General features: G+C 40.8%; 1 protein-coding gene across 11 annotated transcripts in view; it reads right to left on the bottom strand.

The window, feature by feature from the left end:
• Positions 1 to 1095: 1095 nt before the first annotated feature.
• CHL1 (cell adhesion molecule L1 like) overlaps positions 1096 to 25039 on the bottom strand; it is a 109075-nt gene continuing 85131 nt past the window's right edge. For 8 of the 11 annotated variants that reach the window (XM_090148460.1, XM_090148456.1, XM_090148459.1 and 5 more), the window contains 13 exons: positions 24621 to 24745; positions 21953 to 22054; positions 21550 to 21747; positions 20510 to 20580; positions 18143 to 18365; positions 16367 to 16482; positions 15999 to 16203; positions 15677 to 15799; positions 14687 to 14866; positions 9615 to 9776; positions 8817 to 8948; positions 8113 to 8185; positions 1098 to 6328 (listed from right to left, as the gene is read on the bottom strand). In XM_090148460.1, the coding sequence (XP_090004586.1) occupies positions 6112 to 6328; positions 8113 to 8185; positions 8817 to 8948; positions 9615 to 9776; positions 14687 to 14866; positions 15677 to 15799; positions 15999 to 16203; positions 16367 to 16482; positions 18143 to 18365; positions 20510 to 20580; positions 21550 to 21747; positions 21953 to 22054; positions 24621 to 24745 (1927 nt within the window). In that variant the 3' untranslated portion in view covers positions 1098 to 6111. Of the gene's footprint in view, positions 6329 to 8112; positions 8186 to 8816; positions 8949 to 9614; positions 9777 to 13497; positions 14142 to 14686; positions 14867 to 15676; positions 15800 to 15998; positions 16204 to 16366; positions 16483 to 18142; positions 18366 to 20509; positions 20581 to 21549; positions 21748 to 21952; positions 22055 to 24620; positions 24746 to 25039 lie in introns of those variants that run through there. The other 3 variants (XM_090148463.1, XM_090148464.1, XM_090148465.1) reach the window with 3 other exon arrangements.

Below are 25039 nucleotides of genomic sequence, written 5' to 3'. Positions count from 1 at the left end.
AAAATTCTCAGCAAAACAGGAATCATGCTCGATGATTTTTCAGCACTGGGGCTGACTGTAATTTTTTCCCTGCTGAAACAACCAAAAGAGTTATACACAGATTTGGAGTCTGTGAACTCCAGACAATCGTAGGCAGACATACCCCCCTTGCCACAAGCATTCTTTATGTGCAAACTTCAAACCTGCAGATTGGTTCTCCTCTCCCTTTTCTTTACTTCAAAGTCTCAAACCGCTCAGAAACATTAGAATCGTTAAGGTTGGAAAAGGCCACTAAGACCATCAAGTCCAACCATCACCACATTGACCCAAGGCACTGGGGTGGAGCACGTCAGAAACAACCCATAGCTCTTGGTGAATGAGGTTACAGACCTGCAGTGCTTACCCATTGGGCAGCAGGGCTGCTGAGTGAGACCACTGGCATTTCCCCACGATGACTGAGGTGCATCGCTGTAATTCCATTTCCAGCAGGTGGCAAAAGTCCCAAAATAATGACATGTTGTTGTACTATCGAGGAAAAACAATAAAAGATTTGCCCTCAAAATAGTGCCAGTTCGGTATTAAGAGCAAAATACCAACGTGTTATCTCCTCCAACATCTGCAGCTGGGTGCAGTGCCAGCCTCGCTGCTTCGTTCTCCCTCCAGTGAACCACATGATTGTGAGACTTCTTTCTCCATTATGCTATTAGGAACAGCGTAAATCTCATTATTCCAGAATATGAATAATAATAATAAAGATGTGGAATGCTCTTGATACCTTCCTGAAAGGTGAAAGCTTGTTAACACAGCTCTGCTTGCTCCTGTGTCTACACGGAATGCATTCAGGAGGGTTGCCAGGTGAAGAAAGCATTAGAAAAGTCCTGAAATCTTTCTGAGGTGAAGCAGGGAAACACGAGAGCATTTCTTTTCCTGAGAGAACTGATCTCATGAGAGCGCAGTAAGCACCCCAGGGTTGGAAGCCAGAGATTGCTGTGTAACTCACATCTCACACCTCAGCACAGATTAAATCTTTAACATTTCTATTAAAGACTTTTTTTTTTTTCTCCTTTTTAAATTGATTTTGTAGCAATATCAGTTGCCACAGATTTGTCTGATGACTTTAGTGACTCCTCAATAGCAGTGGTGTTGCTGCTCCAGGTGCTGCCTGGTTAACACCCCTGCAAAGTCAGTGTAAAACCCAAGAAATCCCATTGTGTTGAGGACTGGGAGGAAAATATCATGCTATGAAATGAGGCCCTTGGGTTCAGGTTCACCCTGCTGGGTGGTCAGGTCTGTCTGTCCATCTGTGGTGCCCAAAGCCCCCATCGAGTCACTGCACCACCAACACTACAGATGGAGCCTGGAGCAAATGCCCAGCACAGCTGTGCTACCCAAAACCAAACAAACCAAATCTGCTGATTGCAGCTAAGGCTTTTGAAGATTACACCAAGTCAAACTTTTATTAGCAAAGTTGAATTTCATGTAAAATGAAAATATCTTTTAAAACCATACGTGCACATATGCATGATACAAACAGCCACTACGGTACAACACAGTTCTCTAAACTTTAATCAATGCACACTAACATTTAGCTCAAAAAGGAACATCGTAATGGTGACACCACATTTGCTTTGATCTTTTCTCATGAAATTACAATGTGTTGTTTAAAGTAATAATAATAAAAAAAGGAAACCAAGGATGCTTTGGCTCAAACCCATGTACTGTTTTCTGCATGGAAGCTGAAAAACCAGCACGGAGCATGGAACTCACTCATCTCATCGTGTGGTTGGAATTTGTACATGAAAGATACAGAACTGCAATGTTAACACAGATTGGTACTCCAACATTGCTATTTGTCATGTATTGGGATGCTGAACATTTGAAGGGATGCAGCTGAGGGCTCGATCCATTGTCAAAGAAAGGAAATTCTCTTGCCATAAAGAACTGTAAATATGTATTTTTGATATCTGTTCTTTCAGATACTTAAACTAATCTAAGACTTACCACACACCTGAAAAATAACGGCTATAAGAAATTATGATGAGATTTCCTTTCAGAGGTGAATGCTACTTTATCTTTAGTTTACAAAACTACATGTGGAATTACTGTAAAAAAAAAAAAAAAAGAAAAGATAATCCTTAGTATAGAAAGATTGTGCTAGCACTTGTTTTTACCTCGACTACTGACCTGAAAACCTCTCGTGCACTGCATTTGACCTATTAAGTCAATGGAAGTAGTCATCAGAATAAAGAGCTGCTCATTAAAATTGGGATAATAAGGCCACAACAGAATAAAAATCATAAATCATTAAATGATATACGCTATTTAAATCCATTTAAAACTTGTATAGTAAACATAAAATCTCGTTATACATGCAGACATTTTAATCCTGAGGGAAATGCCATTTCCTGGCATGGTTTCTAACCCTGCTGCTGAGGATCCAGCCCTGTATGCAGCCCTCTGCTGAGGAGTGGCAAAGAAAAAAGAACTTCTTGAGAGTACATCCCCAGTTTTAGCCAATTTTTTATAATCCATATATTGAAAAAGGTCTTAGGACTGAAATTGTAACCCATACCAAATCAACAATGCACTCCAAACAGCTCACCAGCACTGGAGCTTGCACACAATGTTGTTTTCTTCAATTATTTGTTCATTTCTCAGGGGTGTGTGCTCCCCGTTACTTAGGAGGAAAGGATTTTATTTGCTTATCTTACATACAGTCAAATCCTGACAACTTTTTGAGAAACATCCATACCTCTCTTGCTCCATAAGGGGCTGCTTAAGGCCACAAGTCAGGATTCCTGCAGCCAGGGAAATGCCTCTCCTCGCTGGATAAAACTGCATTCCACGTTGGCACGGACATCAAATCTGAAAGTGTCATTTCTCCTCTTGCAGCAAAAAGCAATGGCACAGGATAGCCAGCTGCAACCAAGAACCCCTGGAACCCATAGTTACTAATTGCCTGACACAGCCTGCAGGCTCATGCACTGGTCACCCCTGACTCCCTCATCCCATTTTAACAAACACCCCTGGTCAGAGCAAAACTGCTATATGATGCATGGCCTCCTGCCAAAAAAAAAAAAAAAAAAAAAACAAAAGGGAGGGGGAAATAAATGATTGGAAAAGAGAAAAACGTTCACGTGAGCGAGACTCCCTGGGAGATTCAGCCATTTGTTTAATATTCATTGGGTATATTCCTCAAAAGTCAGTGCACACTGTACAAATTCCACTGCACATCTTTTTGTCACTGTGTGATTTTTAGGCCCTGAGGCACAATGAAACACTAACATTAAGATTTAAGGATCGGAATTAAAATTTTAATAGAAAAAGCACTCATTCCAAGCATAGATGAGTAGCACATCACAGGAATGTCATAAACGTAGCTTAGCAGCAGCAGAGCAAGTGATAGCACAGGGGATTTATTCATTCTTCGATAAGCTGACACTCGCTAATGCAATTTGAAGTTTGTGTCTGTTTAACATAGGTGTTTTCCAGGACAATGAGTTTGGTAGATTGCATCAACCCACAACACAAGAATACACAGAGCTGTGGCTGCTGATAGGTGGCATCACAGAATGGCCTGGGTTGGAAGAGACTCAAGGATCATGAAGCTCCAACCCCCCTGTCACATGCAGGCCTCCAGTGGTACTCTGGGTGAGAAAACCCCACTGCTGGGAACACTGCCTGCTTCAGCCCTTCCCAAGCTCTGCACAGGGACAGTGGTGCAGTCCTGTGGGTGCCTGCCCTGATTGCATTCCACAGACATCCATACCTTGAGCATCTTTGCCTAAGGACACTGCCAACGTCCTCCAGGTCTAACACCCAGGGGGGTTCTGTAAGCTGTGCAGCTGAGGATGCTAGGAAAGGAAAGTGAGGAACCATTTCAGATGCATCTGGAACTTCACTATGTGCTGAAATATCTCCATGTAAAACACAACACATTCAGTGAAAATGTCAGAAAACAAACCAATGCATCTGCCTGAGCCAGTGCAGGTGATTCCTAGAGGAAATGCATTAAAACCAGAAAACGAATGCAACAGAAGCTGCCACAAGCCTCATCAGCTCTCAGGCTACAGCAGATGAAGATCCTGGCTCTGTAGACAAGATGCCCATTTTCACATTTCTCCACTTATGCTACCTACTTCTTAAATGAAGCTTTTTTTTTTTTTTTTAATGCTGATGACTTTGGATTTCCTCAGTATTCAGACTGAGTGAAAGACAAAATAGAAAACTTGATAAATAATAAAAAAGTGAATGACATGGTCAAGTCCTTCACAACACAGGGCTAATGGATATGTACTGGGGGCTGTTTCTGACAGATTCTTGCTGATCCTGCTCACACATATGGCAACACAGCTGGCTTTTTCAAAACAGAGGCTGCAGGAAAGGTCCTTACAAGCAAAATACAAAAAAAAAAAACAAATGAGGAATGGACAGACAGGAACATCAAGCACCAAAACCCCTTCCTATGTTCAGAAACCATGCACAAGTAGCTGCCTGTAGTCCGTGGCCCTTCCATTGTTAGGAAAGTGCACTCCTATGCACAACCATTAGAGCTTTAGTTGTGGGGGTTATCTGTAAACCCGTAATCATTTGAGTAATTCTTGCTTCCTTTCTTTCTTCCACTGAAGTAATGGAGACCATAAAGGAGCCGTCAGGGATATTTGCCTAATTAATACCATGACATAAAATGGCTTTTAGGACCTCCTTGAATAACTGTTCAAAAAATATTTTAATTGAAGCGATGATGACTTGTAAGTTCAAAAAGAAATGAAGCAATATTAACAGTTTCAAAATGCAAATGTTTTAAAAAGAAAATCAGGAGATTCCAATACAAAAAGACCAAAAAAACGTGCTGGGCAGCTTTGCTGATTTAGTCATGGGAAGCACTGGCAAAGAACAGAACCAGATTTAAACCAGCATTAAGTAAACACAATATAAAGAAACTGTACTGTAGTATTTTCTCTTTGCTTTTGCTTCTGTTTATTTAACAATGAATAATTTGAAAATAAACAATCTTTTGAAAGTCAGTAGATCTATTTTATGGGATACTAAAAAGAAGACTTATATGACCGGTATACACACAACTCTGCTGAAATCCTGTTTTGCTGGTTGAAAGTCATACTGAGAAGCAATTCTATTCCTACACAGCTATACAGACCCATGCTAGCAACATGTCTCATTTCAAAAGAAAACAAGGCTGATTTTCACTTGTGTCACTATTAATATCATCTGTACAACATCTCCATGAAATGTATGCTAGCACACAGATATACAGATATGAGACGGACAAAGCACTTTGCTTAGAAATGCAGCTTGCAGAGACTGAGGAAAACAAATGAAAATTCTTTCTAATGACAGTGGATGGGAACCCTGTTTCACCTTGCCACAGGAAAGTTACTGCAGCTTAACTTATTTAAGGAAATAGTGCCAGCTACTGGACACATCATCCACAAGGCCAGAGCTTCGTCTTCCGAGAGCAAATTTTCTGTGGAAAAAGTTGCATCTCAAAGTACTGGTAATTGCAGTCAGCTGTAACCACTAAAACAATTTTAGAGTATCATAAGCAAAGGAGTTTATGCCTGTACGAAAATATTATACAATATAGAGAATATTTTTCTCCAGTGTTTTAAAATATCATTTTTCTCAGTAGGATGCATTGTGCCACTATGCAGAGTACCCTGCGCTTTTGCTCACGTTCCTTGCTGTGTTCTGACCTCTGTAATACTGAGATCATGATACACGAGGGAATACCACGCATAAATGTATGTACAAAGTGACAACAGCCACAGAAGGAAAAAAAAAACAATACTATACAGAGAACCACATTACAAACGTAAGAAACATGGAGTAGCAGTTAATTATACGTATGTGACACTGAGAAACTCTGTTTTGGTAAGACTGACATATTTTGTATAATAAAGAATGCTTTGTTTTGTTTCAATTAGAAGAAAATACCTAAAAATTAGGATGGAAAAGTCTCGAAAATCATCTCTTAGTGGCAGTGACTTTTTTTCCCCGTTACCTGATGTCAGTCTTGCTCAGTTGGCAACCTGCTTCCAATCCCTTCTGGTAACTGTGGAGTACTGATCAATATAAATATCACAATTAAACATGAATCTTCTCACTAGAATTTTATGCGTGGAGAGGAAAAGTTGCTGTAGAGCTCCCATTGCCTTCGACTGATCCTTTTTCCTTAGATCCAGAATAAGCTCCAATAAATGAACCATCTTCATTGAACATCCCGTGCTCCCCTTCTCCATAATCTACCAGACTATCAGCACTTTCGGTGGCTTTAATGTCCCCGTTAATGGACCGCAGGCTGCCTTTCAGCGGCTTTTCATCGCTGTCACTACAAAACAAAGAAACGCCTTTCCAAAAATCTAGCTTTTGATTGCATGCACGGAAACTACTCTTTTACTGTGAAGAATGCAGCAGGAGGGAAGAGCAAAGGAAACATTTCTCTGTGGGTTGTGCATTCAGAGCAACCCAAGTCCTCTTTGGTCCAGTGCACCTCACACAGTTCATCTGCGCTGATCTATGATATGCCTGAATGCCATGTGCGTGACTTTCTGATTAACAGAATGAATAACATATTAATCTACTCAAATGCTGTATTTGTTCAATGGTATTTTGAGGGGTAAATGGACAAATCTATCAGAAAATTAAGAAAAAAAAAAATTTTATTACCTATTCATTCTATTGGTAATGCAGAAGAATAACCAAAGCAGCCTAATGTCTGTTGACTGACTGACTGACTTTCCACTGACCTTTAGAATCATCATATAATCATAGAATGGCTTGGATTGGAAGGGACCTCAAGGATCATCAAGCTCCAACCCCCTGCTGCAGGCCAGGCTGCCAACCTCCATACCTTTGCTTATTTCTAAACAATTGAGAAAACAGTTCCATGAAGGACCACTGTTAACATCCTACAGACTCAGATTTTGCAGGTGGCTTGCTCAGTAACAAATGCCGGTAAAGCCTATCACAGATATGGAGAGAAATCCCATAGCATATGGCAACGTGCCCCCAGTTCACTGCAGCCCCCAAGTGCAGAGCCCTGCCTGGCTCTGTAGGGGCTGAATGAAGGGAAGGGGACATCAGGATTCCAAATAAATCTATCATGTTCTAAATATAATTTCAATTCTTGAAAATAATCAAACACAAAGAGGAGAGGGAACGTAGGTTAAAAGATTATTAAAAGCATAAAATCAGGGCTCTGAACTAGTCCTGGCTAGTGCCAATCCAGTTTGAAAGCTTTGGTAATGTTATATGAGGAATGACAGAGAAACACATTTGAACTTCAACTCAACCACAACTACACTCAATCTCTTCAGCATATAATCAATTGCACACATAATCTATACAACAACAACATTTCTTCTTATAAAATAAGGCAAACTTGGAGTTTTGGGGGGAAGGGGAAGGGTCAAAGTGATTAACCTCAGGACTTTCTTACCTTTCTAAATATTTGTCCCATTAGAAAGCATTAAAAATTAAATAAAGATGAAATTATGCAGAAAAAAAATATTCCAGTACAAATAATGTAGTATATATAAGTGGGATTTCACCAGAAATGTTACGTCTTTAAGGCCAGCTGCACCAGTTTTCCAGCATGGCTCTTATAATAATATAATTTTCTTCATATCACATTTAAATAGAAATATTGACAGCTTTAGTTATTTTGATTCAGCCAAAGTGATAATTTCAGTTCTCCTACAGGAATTTCTGCAGTGAGATGGTATTTTTCAGTTGCTTGTTTCTATTTTTTCTTGCCATCTCTCTTACAAGCCCATTGAAGACAAGGCAATCTTTCTATTGCCTTCAGTGCACATCAGAGCACAACCCCAAATTATCCAATATATTTACATTATTCATACAATGTTTAAAAAAAAAAAAAAGTGAAAAACAACCACTGATGCATCAACATTTACTTGTATCCCAATCTGGATGGATTTCAGTGTGCTGGATATACCTGTATATCCCTACTGTTATCCACTCATGTCAGGTTTGCTTTAAAAATGAAAAACAGCGTTACTTGCATGCTATAAAAATGTCCTAAATAATGATGACGTCTGGAAACAAACAAAAGCCCAACAGACAGAAATGCTTGTTAACACAGGTCCTATTTACCTATATTCCCCAAAGATTTCATCTTTTATTGATTGAGCTTCAGGGTCTGGATGCAAATCTTCTTTTTCTTTCACTGTACAAATAAAATAAAGCACAGATCTGTATGCCGTGTTCCGTGGCAGATTTTTCATTTTGCAGGCGTGATGGGAGACTCGCCTGTCATCTCCTACAGCCTAAACCCAGGAGCAGCAAGGACCACACCCAACAAGCATGCTTCTACCAACTTGGTGCCATCACGGAATTGTTAAAAAGCCACCGGGTGTTCGCGCTTAAATCTTTACTCGTTGTTTTGAAAAATAAAGAATTACGTTTAGCAAAACAGGTGCTCAGCAGCGTGGCTACTCATGCAAGTTATGGCAGTTGTTAAGCAGCAGTTATCAGGTAGGAAGTGGGCACATCTCCCAGCCAGACGGGGCTCAGAGCCTTTGCTGAAGGACATGGCTCTGCGGGTGCATTACGCACTGTGAGATCCAACAGGCAGAATCCAGGCCTGAGCTGCAGCTCTGACCTGAACACTGCACTGCCTCTCACAGAGACACGGTTTCACTTATATTCATTAGAACCCATTCCGTGGATATTTATCAAAAGCTGCAAATCCTAATTGGATGTTTTCGCTTGCGGCTTTGCAGCCTCCAGAGATAACAGGCTGAAGAATGTCTGTTATTAGCATGCGAGCACAGCAGAAGAACAATAAATCCATTTACCTGAGTATTTTCCTCCTTTATTTCTTCTGACAAAGCAAATAGTTAGCAGCATCAGAGTGAGCAAGGCAATGGCACACATCAGTCCAATAAACCAGCCCTGGGTGGAAATCCCATCGTAAATGCCTGCGTAGGCTTTGTGAAACAGGAGTTGAAAAAAAGAAAAAGAACATTAATCAGATGAAAATGGCATCACCCTGCCATTAAGCAAATATATAACATTTTCTTCACTGAATCATGATTGAATCAGAGTATCACTACTTATCGTGTTCAGCGTAAAGAAATACAAGGCAGAAATATGTCCAGAGCATGACATTTTTAGACTTCAGGTGAACGTGCTGACTACAGGGCACAATATAGACATTTTGGAAAGGTAATTCTGAGAGAGCATTTGACTCAAAGGATTAATGCCAAACGGGAAAGCTGAACGGAGAATTGTTAAGCTTCTCATGCAAAAGTAGTTTTGTGAAAGAAATAGAGTTAAAAGTGCACCTGATGCATGCAAAGCACTGGACTGGCACATTTAGAATGGATTATATCACAGCACTACACAAAATCACACTGGTAAAGCTATGCTTTGTAAGGGTTTGTAATTGTTCCAGGGTCTTGTGCATCAGTTAAAGCACAAGGCTCATTTATGTTCCTACAGGACTCGACTACAAGAGCCAGCTTAAAAATCACAGAACACAATGATCCAGTAAAGTCTTTGGTGCGCTTTCGTTGCACAGTGTCATATATAACGTCAACATTTACTGACATTCAAAATAAATCTGTATCATCTTGAAGGGTTTCATTTCTCACCTCTCCCCCTCGTCTCAATTACATCTTCAAAAATGCTATTGTTATCAACCCAATTCTTAGTCACTAGACGAACTGTATATTCAGTTCCAGGCTCAAGTGCCTCAATGGGGTGAAACTTTTGGGTGGGGTTTACTGCTTCTGAATTCTTGCCGATCCCTTTACCTATGGAATGTACATATTCAAGTCACACTGATTAATTAAATTCATTGAACAAAAGTCCTGTGAAATGCACAGTTAGAAATGACATCAGTAGCACACAAATACGAGACATGAGAATTTGTAACCTTTGTCATCAGATAATCTGATTTTCCAAAGCAGACAGTAAACTAAAAAACATTCCCCCGTTTGATTTTTAATATTCCACCAAATAAAATAAACAGCAGACTGAAATAATCCTGATGTTTTTGAAGGGTTTTGTACATTTTCCAAGATGAAAGCCAATCTTGATGGAGGATTATGGATCTGCTTTAACTAATGCATACTTAAAAAATTACAACTTGAAAATGGGCTTGCTTTGTATAGATAATCTGAGCCTTGATGCTTCTCCCATTGAACCCAAACAGCGGGGAAGCACAGATAGCTTGTTAGCTGGAAATGGATTCTTATGCGTCTCGTGAAAAAATTAACACTGGGATTTGTACTCATTTCTCCCCTGGCAGTGATTTTCCACGTCCTTTTATTTAAAGTCCACAATGCCCGTGGAAAGCACTGTTTTAGATAAAGAGGAGGGTTTCTTTTAAATTGATATTTAGGCTTTTAAACGCTCTTGATTGATTTAATACTTGAAAAAGAGGCAGAAGGGAGATTCCAGTAGGCCTCACTTTCGAGCCTTTTTACTTGCACAAGACCAGCTTTTGTCTGCATTAAGATTGCAGGATATTAACTCCGCTTTTTAAAAACAGCATTTTTGGATGACAGAGAAAGGATATCCCAGAGCATCAGCACCCATGGTGAGAACATCACAAAAGATCCATTTAGATCTGTGTGTTCACATGGGAATCCCTATTGAGAATTTTCAGGTATACGCCCTCAATAATAGAAAACAAGTTTTGGAAGCTAGCAATGATAAGTACAGCTCTGTAATTGCATTCAATTGCCTAACTTGCCAGATTTATCTTTTGAAGTCTTCTAAATTAAGGACTGAGCCTGCAGTATAATTTGAAAACTACTTGACCAATTAGCACTGACAGTAAAACAACGCTCATTAATACTTAAACTAGTAAATGAGCAAAGCAAGAAGCTTTGAGAGATTAGGGCTTAGTCAACAGTAGAAGGAAAAAATAAAGATTAAGACCAATGTAAGCACAATCAAAGGAGCAGTTCAAGAAAAGCATTCCAAGGCACATACACAGGTATTGCAATAAGCAGTTAAACTGGTACACCACTGGGCCCCAGAGGGAACAGATACAGCTGAAATACTGCTGATAGCAAAACACAGCACATTAGCATCAACTAATACCTCTATAAGTAGTTTTGGCTGAGTATGTGAAACTGAGCTGTAATTTTTAATCAAACAAACTACAAGTTAAGCAACAGGATATCACAGGTTATGTTTTAACCACGTGTTCTAAAATCAAGACATTACAAAATACAGCTCATCAAAACAGCACCCATCAAGTAACAAGAAGAAATATGAAGTTAAACTCATTGTGCATTAAACACCACGTAACATATACGCATGCCAAGCAGAGATGGTCATCACACGTTCCAGTCTGCCAACAACATAGGTCTCCGTGGGTCACTGAATTCCTAGGAAGTAAAATCCTCAACCTGGAGCTCAACGATATACCACAGCAGTGGTTCAGGGGCATTTGGTTACACTTGTCCACATACCCTACCTATTTGTTTCCACTTTTTGAATGCACAGCTATTTACAGAAGCAGAAAGAGGGAATACAGCCCCTCCAGTGTCGTGATGGGATGTGCCAAAACGGTATCCAGCATTCACTGAACCCAGAGACAGGGCTTTACCATTGGCTCCCCAGGCTGTTTAACATCCTTGTTCCACAACCCTAAACAAGATTTTTTTGGGGTAGGGGATCTGTAAAACTTAGTAGGGCGTCCAGTGATAGGTGATTATGAGGTTTCTTTCCACATGATGTCTTTCTGGTCTGTGTTTGACAATCAAATTGGCACCTAGAGAGGAGAAAGCATTGCTAACTGGGACAAGCATGGTGCTTGGAATAGAAAAAGCAGTGTAGCGTCCTGAAAAATAAAAGCAAAGATATTCAGATAAGGAAAAGCTCAATGTACAGACAGGTCAGCGAGCTGCAGAAATTAGCTTCAGAAAATTGAAAGCAGTTGGGTTAGGTTTTTAATCTACAATACGGGAAAAGAAGCATTAGTAATAAAGGCATATCACCAGCACTTCTCTTCCTCCCCTGCTATTTATCAGCCATACCAGGGGACTCTCATGAACATTAAACACTGAACTGCAATTTTACAATATTCCTACCGGGCTTAGAGATTTATGAGAACAACAGAACACACTTTTTTTTTTTTTTTTTTTTATATAGAAGTTTATGGCATGAAGGGAAAAACAATATAAACTGCCCCCAAAGAGTTACAAGAAAACTAGTTCTCCAAAAGTTAGCCCATCTGTTATAAACCATACTTATATAAAAAGAGCTGGCAGTCTAACAGCTAAATACTAATTGTGGGCAACATCCTAATTTATTAGTGTACCTTTCTAAATACATCTGCTGCAATAAATGGAAATTTGAACTTAGTTTTCCCCAACTGCCTGGCTATGAAAACTGTATAAATATGCATCAAATGGATTCTTCATCTTCTGTGCTTTTTTAGTCCAGGAAGTAATTCATGCTAAATTGGGAATATTTAAAGCTATAGAGATTAGCAAACCTGCTGTGTGGGTTATTATTGAGGGTTTATAGATGAGGCTACTAAGTTTGCAATCAGTGGTTTGTAGGAGAAATCTGAGCTCAGACAAGAGGAGATGCCATGGCTTGTTTCATCTCTTGCTGCTTCTCCTTTGTGTTGGCTGCACTGGGAAAGGCTGCTAGGGGAGGAAAAGCAAAGCAAAACACATAGCCGAGACAGGCAGTTAATTGCAAATTTGCTTAAAGTAGCTGAAGGCTGATATGTTTAGCACATTATATTTAATAGGCCTATTTTTCCAGCTCAAAGTGACAGGGTTTTGAAACAATTCTATATCACATCCTTCTCCCTATGCTACAAGTCTGCTGGCTGCAGAAGAGGCAGAGGATGACAAAATAGGAAACTTGGTGCCAAGTTCATCAAGTTCTCTCCATTATGAGCAAACAGGGTAGACTTTCTCCTAGGATCTGGGACTCTGCTGGTAACAATGTAATAGTTACATGTAGCTAAAAGTCCTATTTTTCCTCTTCCATTTTGCCTGTGGCAAAAGAACTAAAACCATATTTTTGTTACAAATGACTGCTTTCCTCATCTTATGATGCGTCTTGAAGGCTAGCACCCTCCAACTAAGGTTTTCAAAAAGGCTGTGGGTGTTTGGTGCCAACTGCCATTGACTTTCATCTTCTCTGAAAAAAATAATAATGCTCCAGCTGTGCAGCATCCACTGCATGGAGTTTTCATTTAACTTTGAGTCGTTGGACACACAGCAATCATTGTCAACATGGACTGCCACATTACTTTTTTTTTTTTTTCCACTTATGTAAAAACATTTGGTTGAAACTTCTGAGGGTTAACAATTTTTGGCAAACCGACATTTTCAAGGGGAAAATTAATTAGTTTGTAGGTCATTTAGGAAATACTGCCTGAAAATGAAGAATGAGAGATAAAATGTTTTCTAAAGACAGCATACCTTCTTCTGTGAAATGAATCCAAGATAAATCCACAAAAATTAAACTTATTTATTTTTCAGTACAATGCAAATATCCCTGTGCTCAGGTTCTTCACAATTGCCCTCGGTATTTTATCTAACATAGATAACGACCTTTGGGTGTACAGCAGCGTTTCAAATCTGAATAATTCTGAATACATTTGATATATTTCTTAGGAAATTGGTCTTTCAGTTCGTGGACTTCGCATTAGCTGCCAATGGCAGTACTGTTCAGTCATGCAACAAGGATGCTATAAATGAAAGCTTTTCTATAGCCTAATTCTGTCTCACTAATTCCAATGGGACTTGGCTTAATCCCAGAGACTAATATTAAAGTGTGCTTCCCCTTGGTTAAATACCTATAGGGAAATAGCATCTTCTGCAGCACAGAGGTTTCTGCCTCTGCTGCCGGACATATGCAAGCTGCAGGCATTGCTCCCTGGGGAACAAAGGAAGAGAGATGGGAAATTATTTTCTTTCCCTATCATAACCACTGATAGACTTCTTGGTAAAGTGCTGCTAACTCAAGGGAACATGCAATTCCTGACACAAAAAGTGAATCAGGATGATTCATTCACAGAATAAGATGCTGGAGTCGTAGATGGAGAGCAGGATGTACTCTTTTATCTGCACAGGGAACTAGAGTTATTTAATTGGGATGAAGCTTGTCTCTCAAATTTCAGACTTTGCCAACAGGGATATCTGTAAATAAATGAAAGCAATAGAAGTGTAGTATTTCCAGTATATCAATAATAAAACGTGAATGACTCCATTGCTTCTACCTCAACCCTTCTGCCTTCCTGGCAGAACGCACTGTGCCATTCTGCAACACCCCAGCACAGGTTGCACTGCAGCAGCAGAAGCTACTCAGTCTTAAAATGAATAATGAGACATTTATCTTCACAAGACAGCAGAGTCTGTTTCTGTAATACCGCTGAGGACAGATTATTTAGATCTTCAGCTTTCTGTTCACAACTAAATGCTAAGCGCTGATTCTCGTACAGCTTAAGGGGTTGATGGTGGGGACACAAGCACAGCACTGTACAGCAAAATGGATCAGATAAGCTCTGCTTTTCTGAATAGCTGCATGGCTACATTAAAAAGTTCATTGACTGTTCTCCTCGAAAGGAAAATATTTTTTTTTCCCTCTAATTACAAAGGAAATGTCAATTCTCAAATATTCCCAATAGATTTTTCCATTATTGCTAAAACTTGTCCACATAAAAACATACTGCCCAGTAACTTACTCCCTTGAGCCACTGTCAGCCCTTCTTCTGTCACCGGCTTCCCACAGCCCTTGGCTGTGCAGGCCTTGACGTAGAACTTGTACTTGGTGCTGGGGCTGAGGTCCATAAGCCTCCAGCTCAGCGTGGTGTGGTTGGCCACGCTGATGTCCATCAGAGGCCCAATCTCATGCGTTTCGTTTACTGAAAGAGAACGAAAAGCAGAGTCAGTTTGCAAAGGTAGCCTCGTTATTAGCAGAGAGCAGTGAAAAGCGAATCATTTTTATTTTGTAGTCAGAATCTTAGAATCGCAGAATCATAGAATGGCCTGGGTTGAAAAGGACTACAATAATCTTCTCGTTTCAACCCCCCTTCTACATGCAGGGTCACCAACCACCAGAGCAGGCTGCCTAGAGCCACATCCAGCCTGGCCTTGAATGCCTCCAAGGATGGGGCATCCCCAGCCTCCTTGGGCAAAGGCAGCATTTGGTCTAATTCTGTTCCACCCTCAAAGAACTCTCAAACCTGATGGTACATTGGGCAGCCAACGCCACTCCCTGCCTGAGGTTATCTGCTCAAGGTCTGCATCCCCATTACTCAGTGTTTCACAGGCATGTTTTGCATTGAATGAGTTTCACTTCAGTAAAAGGCACCTAAAATTTAATGACCTTCTTAACCGTCACATGAGGTATAATTTGTAATTACGAAATAACTGAATTAGCCTGTATGATATGGAACAGAGCATGGCAGCAATAAGAGCTTACACTACCAGAAACCTGCACGGAAAAGTTTTTTGCTCTGGAAAATGACTTTGTCCTGCCCTCTAGCTGGCTGTATGCAGATTGCAGCTCAAAACACACTGCTCTGCTGTTTGGCTGTTACTCAGAAACACAGCCTCTCTCATCAGTCTCTATCTTAAAGGACTCTGCCCATACAAAACTCTAAAAAAAACAAGCAAACAAAAAACACCTAACAGCGCACGAGTTTAAAAATTGAAGAAAAACAAGCACATACTTATCTGGTATTGCAAAATGTAGCCAGTAATGTGACCATTGGCTCTCTTGGGAAGTCCCCACGATAGGGTGACAGAGTCCTTGTCAAAATTCATGATCTTCAGAAAACGGGGCTGTTCAGGGACTGAAGAAACAGGGATTAGCTTACACAGAACACTGCCTCTGCATGTATTTCTTTACTGAGCACAAAGATTAGCTCAATACCTACAGCTCCCCACCTGCAGCTCTATGAATACTGGAGATTTTACAACCACTTTATGAAATCCAATTGCCTGTTAAGTGAACAATTTCACTTTATTCCTCTCCATCCCACTTTTTCTTACCTCCTTCCGGAGTTTCAAACACCACAGGAGCACTTTCTGGTCCATCACCCCTGGAGTTGTATGCCAGCACAGTCAAGCGGAATTCGCTGAAGGGCTCCAAACCAGGGATCATCCCGTAGTTTCTGTCTCCTACAAACGTCAGGAAGTGTTTCTCCGGATGATGCCTTTTTCCATCCAGCAAGCTTTTTGTTTTCCACCAGCTGACCTGCATTGAGATTAGCATTTCCATAACAATTTACCTTTGTTGGGGCTGAACACCATATTGATTTCTCTCATCGTCCCAGAAATGACAGATTGCGATCTATCATTGACAGAGGATTTATTTAATAGCTTGTTAAACTGCATGCAATTAAAGAGAAATTCGTAACCTTATAGCCTCTTAAATGTCCACGAACTCTGTCCCTTGGTATTCCAAACCAGAAGACTTTGACCAGCGTGCTGTTGACAATATCCACCGAGACGCCGGAAGGAGCAGCATCTGGAACTATAAAAATAGGAGTGCTGCATACTAAAGACACTTACAGGAGCTCAATTTCACACTGTTTATACGCTACAGGGTTTGGTTTTTCAGCTCAAGCTGTGCCAGCTCATGCAATCTTCCCGCAGGCAAGAAAAAAGCCATTCCACCTGCATCCAGTGGGTGATACGGGCCAATAAACATTATTTTGTGGTATCAGAGCTTTCTGCTGAGGGCTGGAATACAGGGGCACTGGGACATATGAATTTCTATTTATGATTTCCTGTTTTGAGTAATGCTTACAGCAGTGAGAAGAATAAAATAAATGATTAACACAGCACTCAAGAAGGCAATCACAACAGTTTTGCTTTGTGCCTTTTCTTTTACAATCAATTTCATTTTACAGCTAAACTCATTAAACAGTGGGATTTTAATCACTGCACATCACAGACAGCTATTACAGAGCAAGAAATTTTTTTTTTTTTTCTTTTAAAAAGTCTTGATCTACTGACGACTGAATAGCAAGGAAGATTTTCCAGTGATAGAAGCAGATGTAGAATTAGACCCACCTTAGACACACAGTGCAAACAAACACGCCATGGTGTCTCCTTATTCTCACTGTCTTGCACAGAGGGCAGAGGAATCTATCACCAGAGGTTCCCATTGCCCACACCTCTGACTTAGGCTCTGAAGCCTGTTGTTGGTGAAACACTCAGCAGGTGTTAAGTGTCAAACTGACTATGCTGACTGCTTGACATCACCTGCAATGAATTCTGGTACACCAAAATGGCTGCTGCAGGAGCTGCAGAAAGTGTAGAGGTGGCTGCAGCATCATGTCCTGACACAGCAGTGGGGAGTGCTGGCAGGTTACAGTCAGGTCATGGCTGGATGTTTCAGTAAGCAGCACAACACATGCTGGTCTCACTTGGTTAAGCCACTGTAGACCTTCCAAAGGCCAGTCAAGCTGTTAGTTTAATTCTTTTTGGGGAAAACAGCTGCAAGATTTCAGATTGCGCATGGGATGAGAACTGTCTGACTTTAATAAGATTAATTGGCAGATCTGAAATGCAGAGTGCTCGCAAACACCACTGACCCTCCTTTGCCAACTGTTCCCAGCCCCTGCTGCTAAGCGTTTGCAAACGTAATAAGCATTTGTGTTTGGGATCAGGGAAGCTTGGAGCCACACACTAGCTGGCCACAAGGCTGCTAACTCCCTCGACGATTTAAATCCTTAAATCCTACAAAAAATATATTCTTTTTTAGGTGGTGGTGGTAGTGCTTAACTACGTTGATTTCTTAAGCAAGGCTGGCATTTCATTACTGCAGCTGGATACAGTTCCAGTCCTCCAAATCCCTTCTGTTGTCATGTAGTAAACACCAGGGGGGAAAGGCTGCTTTCAGAGATGTTGGGATGGCTGCAGCAGTGCCATTATCCACTGTCCCATAGGTCATATCAGTTGTCACAGCCTGGTGACATTGGCATTACCTGTGCCACCAGGGAACCATGGAAAGCCCCTGGGCAGAAACCCAGGCTGGAGAAGAGGAGCTGGCCATAGGGACACAGGGGACAAAGGAAAGAATTGGGATTACATGTGGAAATGTGGCATCATTTAGAAATTAATTTACAATGCCCAAGAGCTGAGTGCTTGTACTTAGTTCTCAGAGTATAAAAGTTCCCATTACTCACTGTCCTCTCCCGAATATCCAGTGGTAATATTTGGTTCGGGCCCAGCTCCTAAATTATTTATTGCTTGGACTTTGATCTCGTAGGGCACGAAGGTGGGGGTGTTCCTCAGGGTCAGGGAGTGCTTCTTCACTGTCTCCTCATTCCATTCAGTCTCAACACCCCGCTGCCTCCAGCTGACTTTGTACTCCAGCCCCGGCCCATTTTGCTCCGTGGACTTCAGTGGCTGCGGGAAAAGGGGAGAAATTAAAAGAGAGCCACAAGTTGGGATTACGTATTTATTTATTTACTGCTTCATTTTGCTGGGAAGTAAAGCTGCATGTCTTTTCGCACAACTAAAACGCGTATTGTGGCATAAGGCTGTTTGTGCCTTTCAGTACAGCTAAAATGCATTTTATCTTGGAATTTTATGTAGCACAGCAATTCGGGTCATTAAAATTTAGATTTGTTCTAAATATTCACAAAATGCTTGAAACTGAGCCTGGACATTTAATGGGCCACTGCTGCGCTACTGGTTTTTACTGATCAAATGAAGAATTCATCACAGCATGGTTCTCGTCTAATTAACATGAATTTGTAAAATATTAGAAGACACATAGCAAAGGCTTGTCATGAGACATTCTCCAATTGAGCTCCTTTCTCTGAAAAGGTATCTCTTTCATTAATAATGTTAATTGGTCACGTGTGCTCCCCTAAAATGATGGGGATTGGGGAATACTACACGCTCCCACACAGCCTACTTTCAGTAATATTTAAATTATACATTACACATATCAAATACATAACATCTGCTGTTTAGCCAAGCCACACATAGAGCCCAGATCAGCACACGTTGGTCGGAGAAGCTTTCTAGCAGGCAGTGCTGGGTAAAGCACCTCCTCAGCCAAGATCCCAGGGCACGGGACTTGCAAGAGAAACTGGAGAAATGAAATTTTCTACTCAAAAATAACTTCTCATTTGGACTTAAAATTCAGCGCTGCTTGACTCTTATTTTGATCTCTCTTAATGCCGCAAATCCTTGGCTGAAAAGCTAGTCACTAATGCTCATCTGGTCTCCTAATCCAAAGTAGGCAGATTAACATCATTTTGCAGCTTTTGTCTGCCAGAAATAGGTTTGGTTTGGTGGTTTTTGTGTTTTTTTGTTTTTTTTTGTTTTTTTTTTTAGCATATTCAGTGCCTAGCATTTCTTCTGAAAAGCACGCAGGACACACACAAATAAATGAATATCCTGCTTAGGACATTCAAATGATTCAACAAGATTTAACAAAGCCTGTCCATCCCATTCTCTCTCTTTAGTCTCAATTTTCACTTTTACTTTTGCCCTGTCTGAGCTGGGAATTATTGGCTGCCTGGCAGGGAGGATGGCCAAGCCTTCTGCCCGCTGCTGTTCTCAGCATTGCCCACCCAGTGCTGAGCACCACCTCTCTGCATTGCTTCCAAGAAGCAGACTCGTCTTCCCTGACCCTGGACTATGTCATCTAGCAAAAATCCACATCCAGATCCAAGTCAATAGATCTAGAGGGCCATCTCCTCTTTAGCATTATTATAGCCTGGTGGGGATTCACACTGGGGAAATGTTTATTGTTTCTTTGCTGTGAGCAGCAGATTGAGAAGTAAATCTCATGTAAATTGAGTTTAATTCAAGCTGCAAAAAATATGCTTCTTTCCACAATTGTTGAAAGTTGTGTTAAATGGAGAAATATATATCTCTCTAAGTGGTTGGCACAGAAGCAGTAAGCTTCAAAGCCAGAGAAATTGAAGACTGGAATCCATCCTCAACACTTCGACACAATTCGTTTGACACGTGCTTAGGAGCTATATCTGCACTCCTTTAACTTGGTGGTGTAGAAATTCAAGCTCACGTTCTCTTGGCCAACTGACCAGAGTCATTTTCAAACCTCCAGGCTCAAAGAACAGAAGCTCTGTGCAACTGAGCCCCTGGCCCTGGCTGCTCCTCCTGCAGAGCAGGGCTGAGGCCTCATTTACTGCAAAAGTTGCCTTGCATGCAAGATGCAGGGGAGCATACTTTGGGCAACTTTCCATGCCCACACAGGGCATCTCTATTTCCTTACAGCCTGCAAAGTTTAGATGTAAAAATTTGCCTTTTGAAATAAAAATGAAAGTAGGAGAGGAAAGCCAGAAGACATTTAAGACAACTATAACTTTACCTTTCACTTCAGTATCATTAATGATCTCACCTATGGAATTAGTTAATGCTTCCTAAAGGACGGAGAGATCAAGACAAGGGATTCATTATCTCTTTTTTAATGTATTTATATTAAAACATCCTGATCAATTCCATGCTTGACTTGTTGCTTGAAAGGAGAACCTGTCCTTGATACTGTAGCACTGACAGACACATTTCATTACCTCCCATTTCATCACCATTTCGTTTGGTTCAGAAGCTTCAACTCGGATGTTTTCTGGGTTCTTGTCTGGAGCTGGAAACAGTTAACAAAGTTAGTTTGCATATCCCTATTTTTATTTGTAGTTATTATTTAAATGCAAAAAAACCCTTTTCTTATTTCAGCATTTCTGAGAGTGAAAGACACCTAAACAAAGTGTTTGTGAGATTAATTACTTGGATCAGCAAAGCTGCTGAGAATGAAACATGTTTTTAATGCAGTTTTGATTCCTAAGTGCCCTTGTTGTTTGGAGCCACCAGCTAACATGAAATCGTGACTTTTGGATTTCAAAGCACCAGATGTAGGGGGATTATCAGAATGACATTTTTCTCCCTACAGGGATAGGAAACAGAAGGTGTATCATTAGTGGGGTGCACACAGCTGAAAAGCTGGAGGACCTGGAATTGAAGTGAAAGGAGGGGAAAAGAAAAGAAAAGAAAGAAAAATGCTGGAAATGCAAATGCTGGGCTGAATAATTGGCCTCTAAAATGACTTTCAGGGACACAACATTTTCTGTTACAATGAAAAATACACTGTGAATGAACATTTCTGACAAGCCTAGTGCTGCTGAAAGGTTCCCCATAAATCTTGAAGATCCTCTCCAGCATCTGTTTGTCTGTGAATGGCTGCAAGGGGCCTTAAAGGTGCACAATCAGCAGAGCTCAGGAAAGCTTTCTGTTGTAGGTACCCTGGTAGCAAACACACTGATAACCACGGCAGTACAAATTCCTCAGTTGGGCATCCTCAGGCTGATGGAGGCAGCTGCAGGGTGAATCCTCTCTTAGGGCAAACTACTGCTTTAGCATGCAGGTTTGGCAAGAAAGCATTTGTGGTGTGCAGAGTGCTTTAGTTCATCATCTCCTACCACGCACACTGAGCAGAAAAAAGCAGCACAAGGGGTCCTGGCTTCTTTACACCTCTCAGAAGCACAGGAGGGTAATGCTATTCCCAGCAAAGCTGGGAATACAAATGTTAACATTTAGAAAACTAGATGGCAGTGTTTACCAGCAGGAGGTGTCACGTAGCGCAGCGATGGTTTACTGGGCTGGCTCCTTCCGACAGCATTCACAGATATGACACGGAACTGGTAATTGGTGTATGGGACCAAGGACAAGAGGGTGGTGGTAGTGTTCCCTGGGGCTCGGGCCAGCTCCTGCCACCTCCCTGGCTCCCACCGGCTCTCTTCAAACTCTATAATCGACTCTGGAGAAGAGGGGAAAGAAAACAGAGGAAAAAGGACAGCGCCAATATGAACTGCTTCTGAATAGCAGGATGGAAATGAACTTACAGCAAATTAGCTGTCACAGTAAAACCAATTATGTACAATATTGGGCATAGTTTATTCTGACAGCTGTGATGTGCCATTATGTTAAATGACGTACAGTGATGCTACTGAAATTCTTCATACCGTTAATGGGGCTGTTGTGGCTGGCCCCAGCTTTCCAAGACAGTCGAACACTTCGGTTTTGATGTTCTGAGAGCTGCAGGTCTTCCGGTGGGTCAGGAACATCTGAGACACAGAAAGACTGTCAGGAGCAAGCCAATTACTTCTGTTTATTTTGGTATTTTGGATAGGACTGGAACAGAAAGTTCTGGTGAAGACAGTGGTATAACATCTCCTGATTTCAAAGTGGCCATGATTAGAAAAGCAGGAATTGCTTTGAAAGATCCTGCTTAGTAACAGAAAAACACACTGAATTGTCTGGCCCTGCTTTCTTTCCTATAAATGCAACATCCCTCTTTAAGTGCATTTCCACCTGCTATCATTACTGCGCTAGGAGCAACATTTTTCTTTTCAAATCATCACTAAGATCTATTGAATCATTAATAGATATTGACACTGCTCAGCAGAAAGTTATGTCAGCATCACTTGGATTTACTCTCTGCAAACTAGAGTGCTAGAAGGGGCCTCGGTCGTGACAGCTATTGAACCTTGTCTGCTAGAGTGAAAGGATAACATTCATTATCCCAGCCATGGGGATCTATATTAAAAGGAAACAAGAAAATTCATTACCTGCCAGTTCAACTTGTGCTGTCCTGAGAATACGTTAAGAGTCAGCTGTGTATCTGGTGTGATAACTGCACTGCACCTCCTGGGGAGGAGAGTGGGACTATAGTGGGACTATCCAAGCCCTGAGCACAAGGCTGCCCCTTGTGATGGTGCTCTGCACACATCAAAGCTCACTTTTCATATACGTGGCTGACAATTTGCAGTCTGATTATATTGGATTCGTTTGGAAATTGGATTGCATAAGGTCTTATGCAAAAAACAATTTCTCACAGCAGGAGGCTGATGGTAACCCCTCATTCCTTCACAATCACACACACACACTGCAGTCCTGAACACAAAGCTGCATTCACCCCAGTCTCAGAGCTGATGCAGGAAATGCTTCCTGGTCATGAGGCTACTTTCAAATTTAAGAACTCTGCGGACCAAGGAAATGAGATTGCAGAGTTCTTGATGGGTGTTTGACCTCCTTCTGCCCCAGTGTTCCAACTACATTTTTGGCTGACAGTGTCACTTCTTACAGCAAAAACAACTGGCTCAATACACAGTGCTGTCCCTGTCATTGTGAAAGCAAGGAATAGGGAATGGACAGAATTTTTCAGATAACAATCCTGAGATTTCTTGTGCATCTCAAGGCACATCAAAAAGTGTTAAAGGTTATGATTTTTTGTTTTTTCTTTTTTTATATTTCTTTCTCATGTTTCCTTGGGGAAAAAAAAAAAAATCAGGAAAGCCTAATTTAATCTGCAAAGATTTTGCTGTTTTACACCTGGAGTATTTATGGGGCTAAAATTCTGCATGTTAATTTGAAGATAGTGATGGTTATCTTTGAGATATCCAACCTGCTGTCTGTTCATCAATAATAAAACAAATACCTAGAAGAATTCTAACTGGCTTTTTTTTTTTGCTCATATTCTTACCCATGCAGCTGTTCCACACTCAGTACTTAAGTCATCTCACTAGTCTTTCATTGCAAAAGAAGCCTGAATTTTTCATTTGGAAAATAGACATTGTTAATCCACCAAGACCTTTCTTATGTACAATAAACAAGGAAGAAAGAGCAAAAGACTGCTCTTCCTCTACTGCAAATTACCTTTTTAAAAGTGAATAAAGCATGCCATGAAATTTTCATAAGTAATTTAAGATACAGTTTACAAACATCTTGAATTATACGGTACTAAAGAACACAGTAACATAAATAACATGCATAGCATCTTCTTAATTTACTATTTACTGAAAAATATCATTCATTTAAAGTGTGGAAAAAAATCTTCAATGTCAGATGGCGATAGCTCTGTTGCAAGCACTGCCAAAAATGAATAAGAATGTAAAATTAAAAACACTTCTTGAAATTCTAATGACAAAAGTTCCCTGCAAAACAACATTCTAGCAGTTGACTCATGCCCTCAAGGTAAGTGTTAGAAGCTGATGGTGCAAAGTACTGTGCATCTACACAAGTTCATCCCCTTAATTCTGAGTGGTTCTTCAGGCCAGCAGGCAGCTGGTAAGGATGCTCAACAAGGCCAAACTGGAGGCTGCCTGGGTTGAGATCCTCCTCTGCTATGGATTTGCTGTTTCCCACTGGCCAATTATTTATGCTCACAGAGATAATTAGTCCTTTTAGATGCATAACTGCTTTTCAAGAGAGTTGGACATCTAAGCATCGTCCTTATGTGTTCCTTCCTCAAAACACAGTCCAAGTGATAATCAGCACAGAAGTCTCCAGTAAAGTGCTGAGAAGAACTGACCAACGACTTCAAAGCAGAAGCAGTGCCATATTTAATATGCTATCACACTTCCAGCCTGGACAAGCTCCTACAGCGCTGGGTGACTCCTGAACTAAGAACAACAGCTACATAATCTTTGAGGTGATCAACTAAACAGAAAACAGATGCTTGCTTCAGCATTCCCACTCCTGAAAATATAAAGATGGCACATTCTTAACTGAGCTTAACAAGTGAGAGGCATGTTCCATCTGGGTCACTGAGGTAATTGAAATGGCTAAGAGAAGCAAATAAACAGAAGTATTGCATCAAGCTGTAGGCATACTAGGAAAATATCTGCTTACCAAGAACAATCAACCGCGTTTTGGCGGTGACACTGTCAAGAGAAGTGCTAGCCACACACGTGTAAATGCCTTGATCCTCCAGCATCACATTTGATATGAACAGCGTGTCCATGTCCATAATTATCCTACAGGGAAAAGAAGGGCAATGCAAATAGAGAAAGTAAAATCTGTAAGACAAACACATAACAGGCTGACGCTGTTTGCTGAAAAATTGCTCAGGAAAAGCTTAGTAAAGGAACATTTTGAATAACCTAATTGCACATTAGGTCTATTTATTTTAATGCAATTGTAGTTGTATTATCTACTGCGGCATAGACTATTATTTGCATTTTGTAACAATTTAGACTCCATGGCCTGAAGTTGGCATGTCTTTCTTGTTCTGAAAAGAAACACATTGATATGCATCAGAGGAGCATTTG

This window comes from Phasianus colchicus, chromosome 11, assembly GCF_987193195.1.
Source record: "Phasianus colchicus chromosome 11, bPhaCol1.hap1.1, whole genome shotgun sequence".
NCBI classification, from domain to species: Eukaryota; Metazoa; Chordata; class Aves; order Galliformes; family Phasianidae; genus Phasianus; species Phasianus colchicus.
The sequence above is the reverse complement of the archived record's forward strand: the minus strand, read 5'-3'. Positions and strand labels throughout refer to the sequence as shown.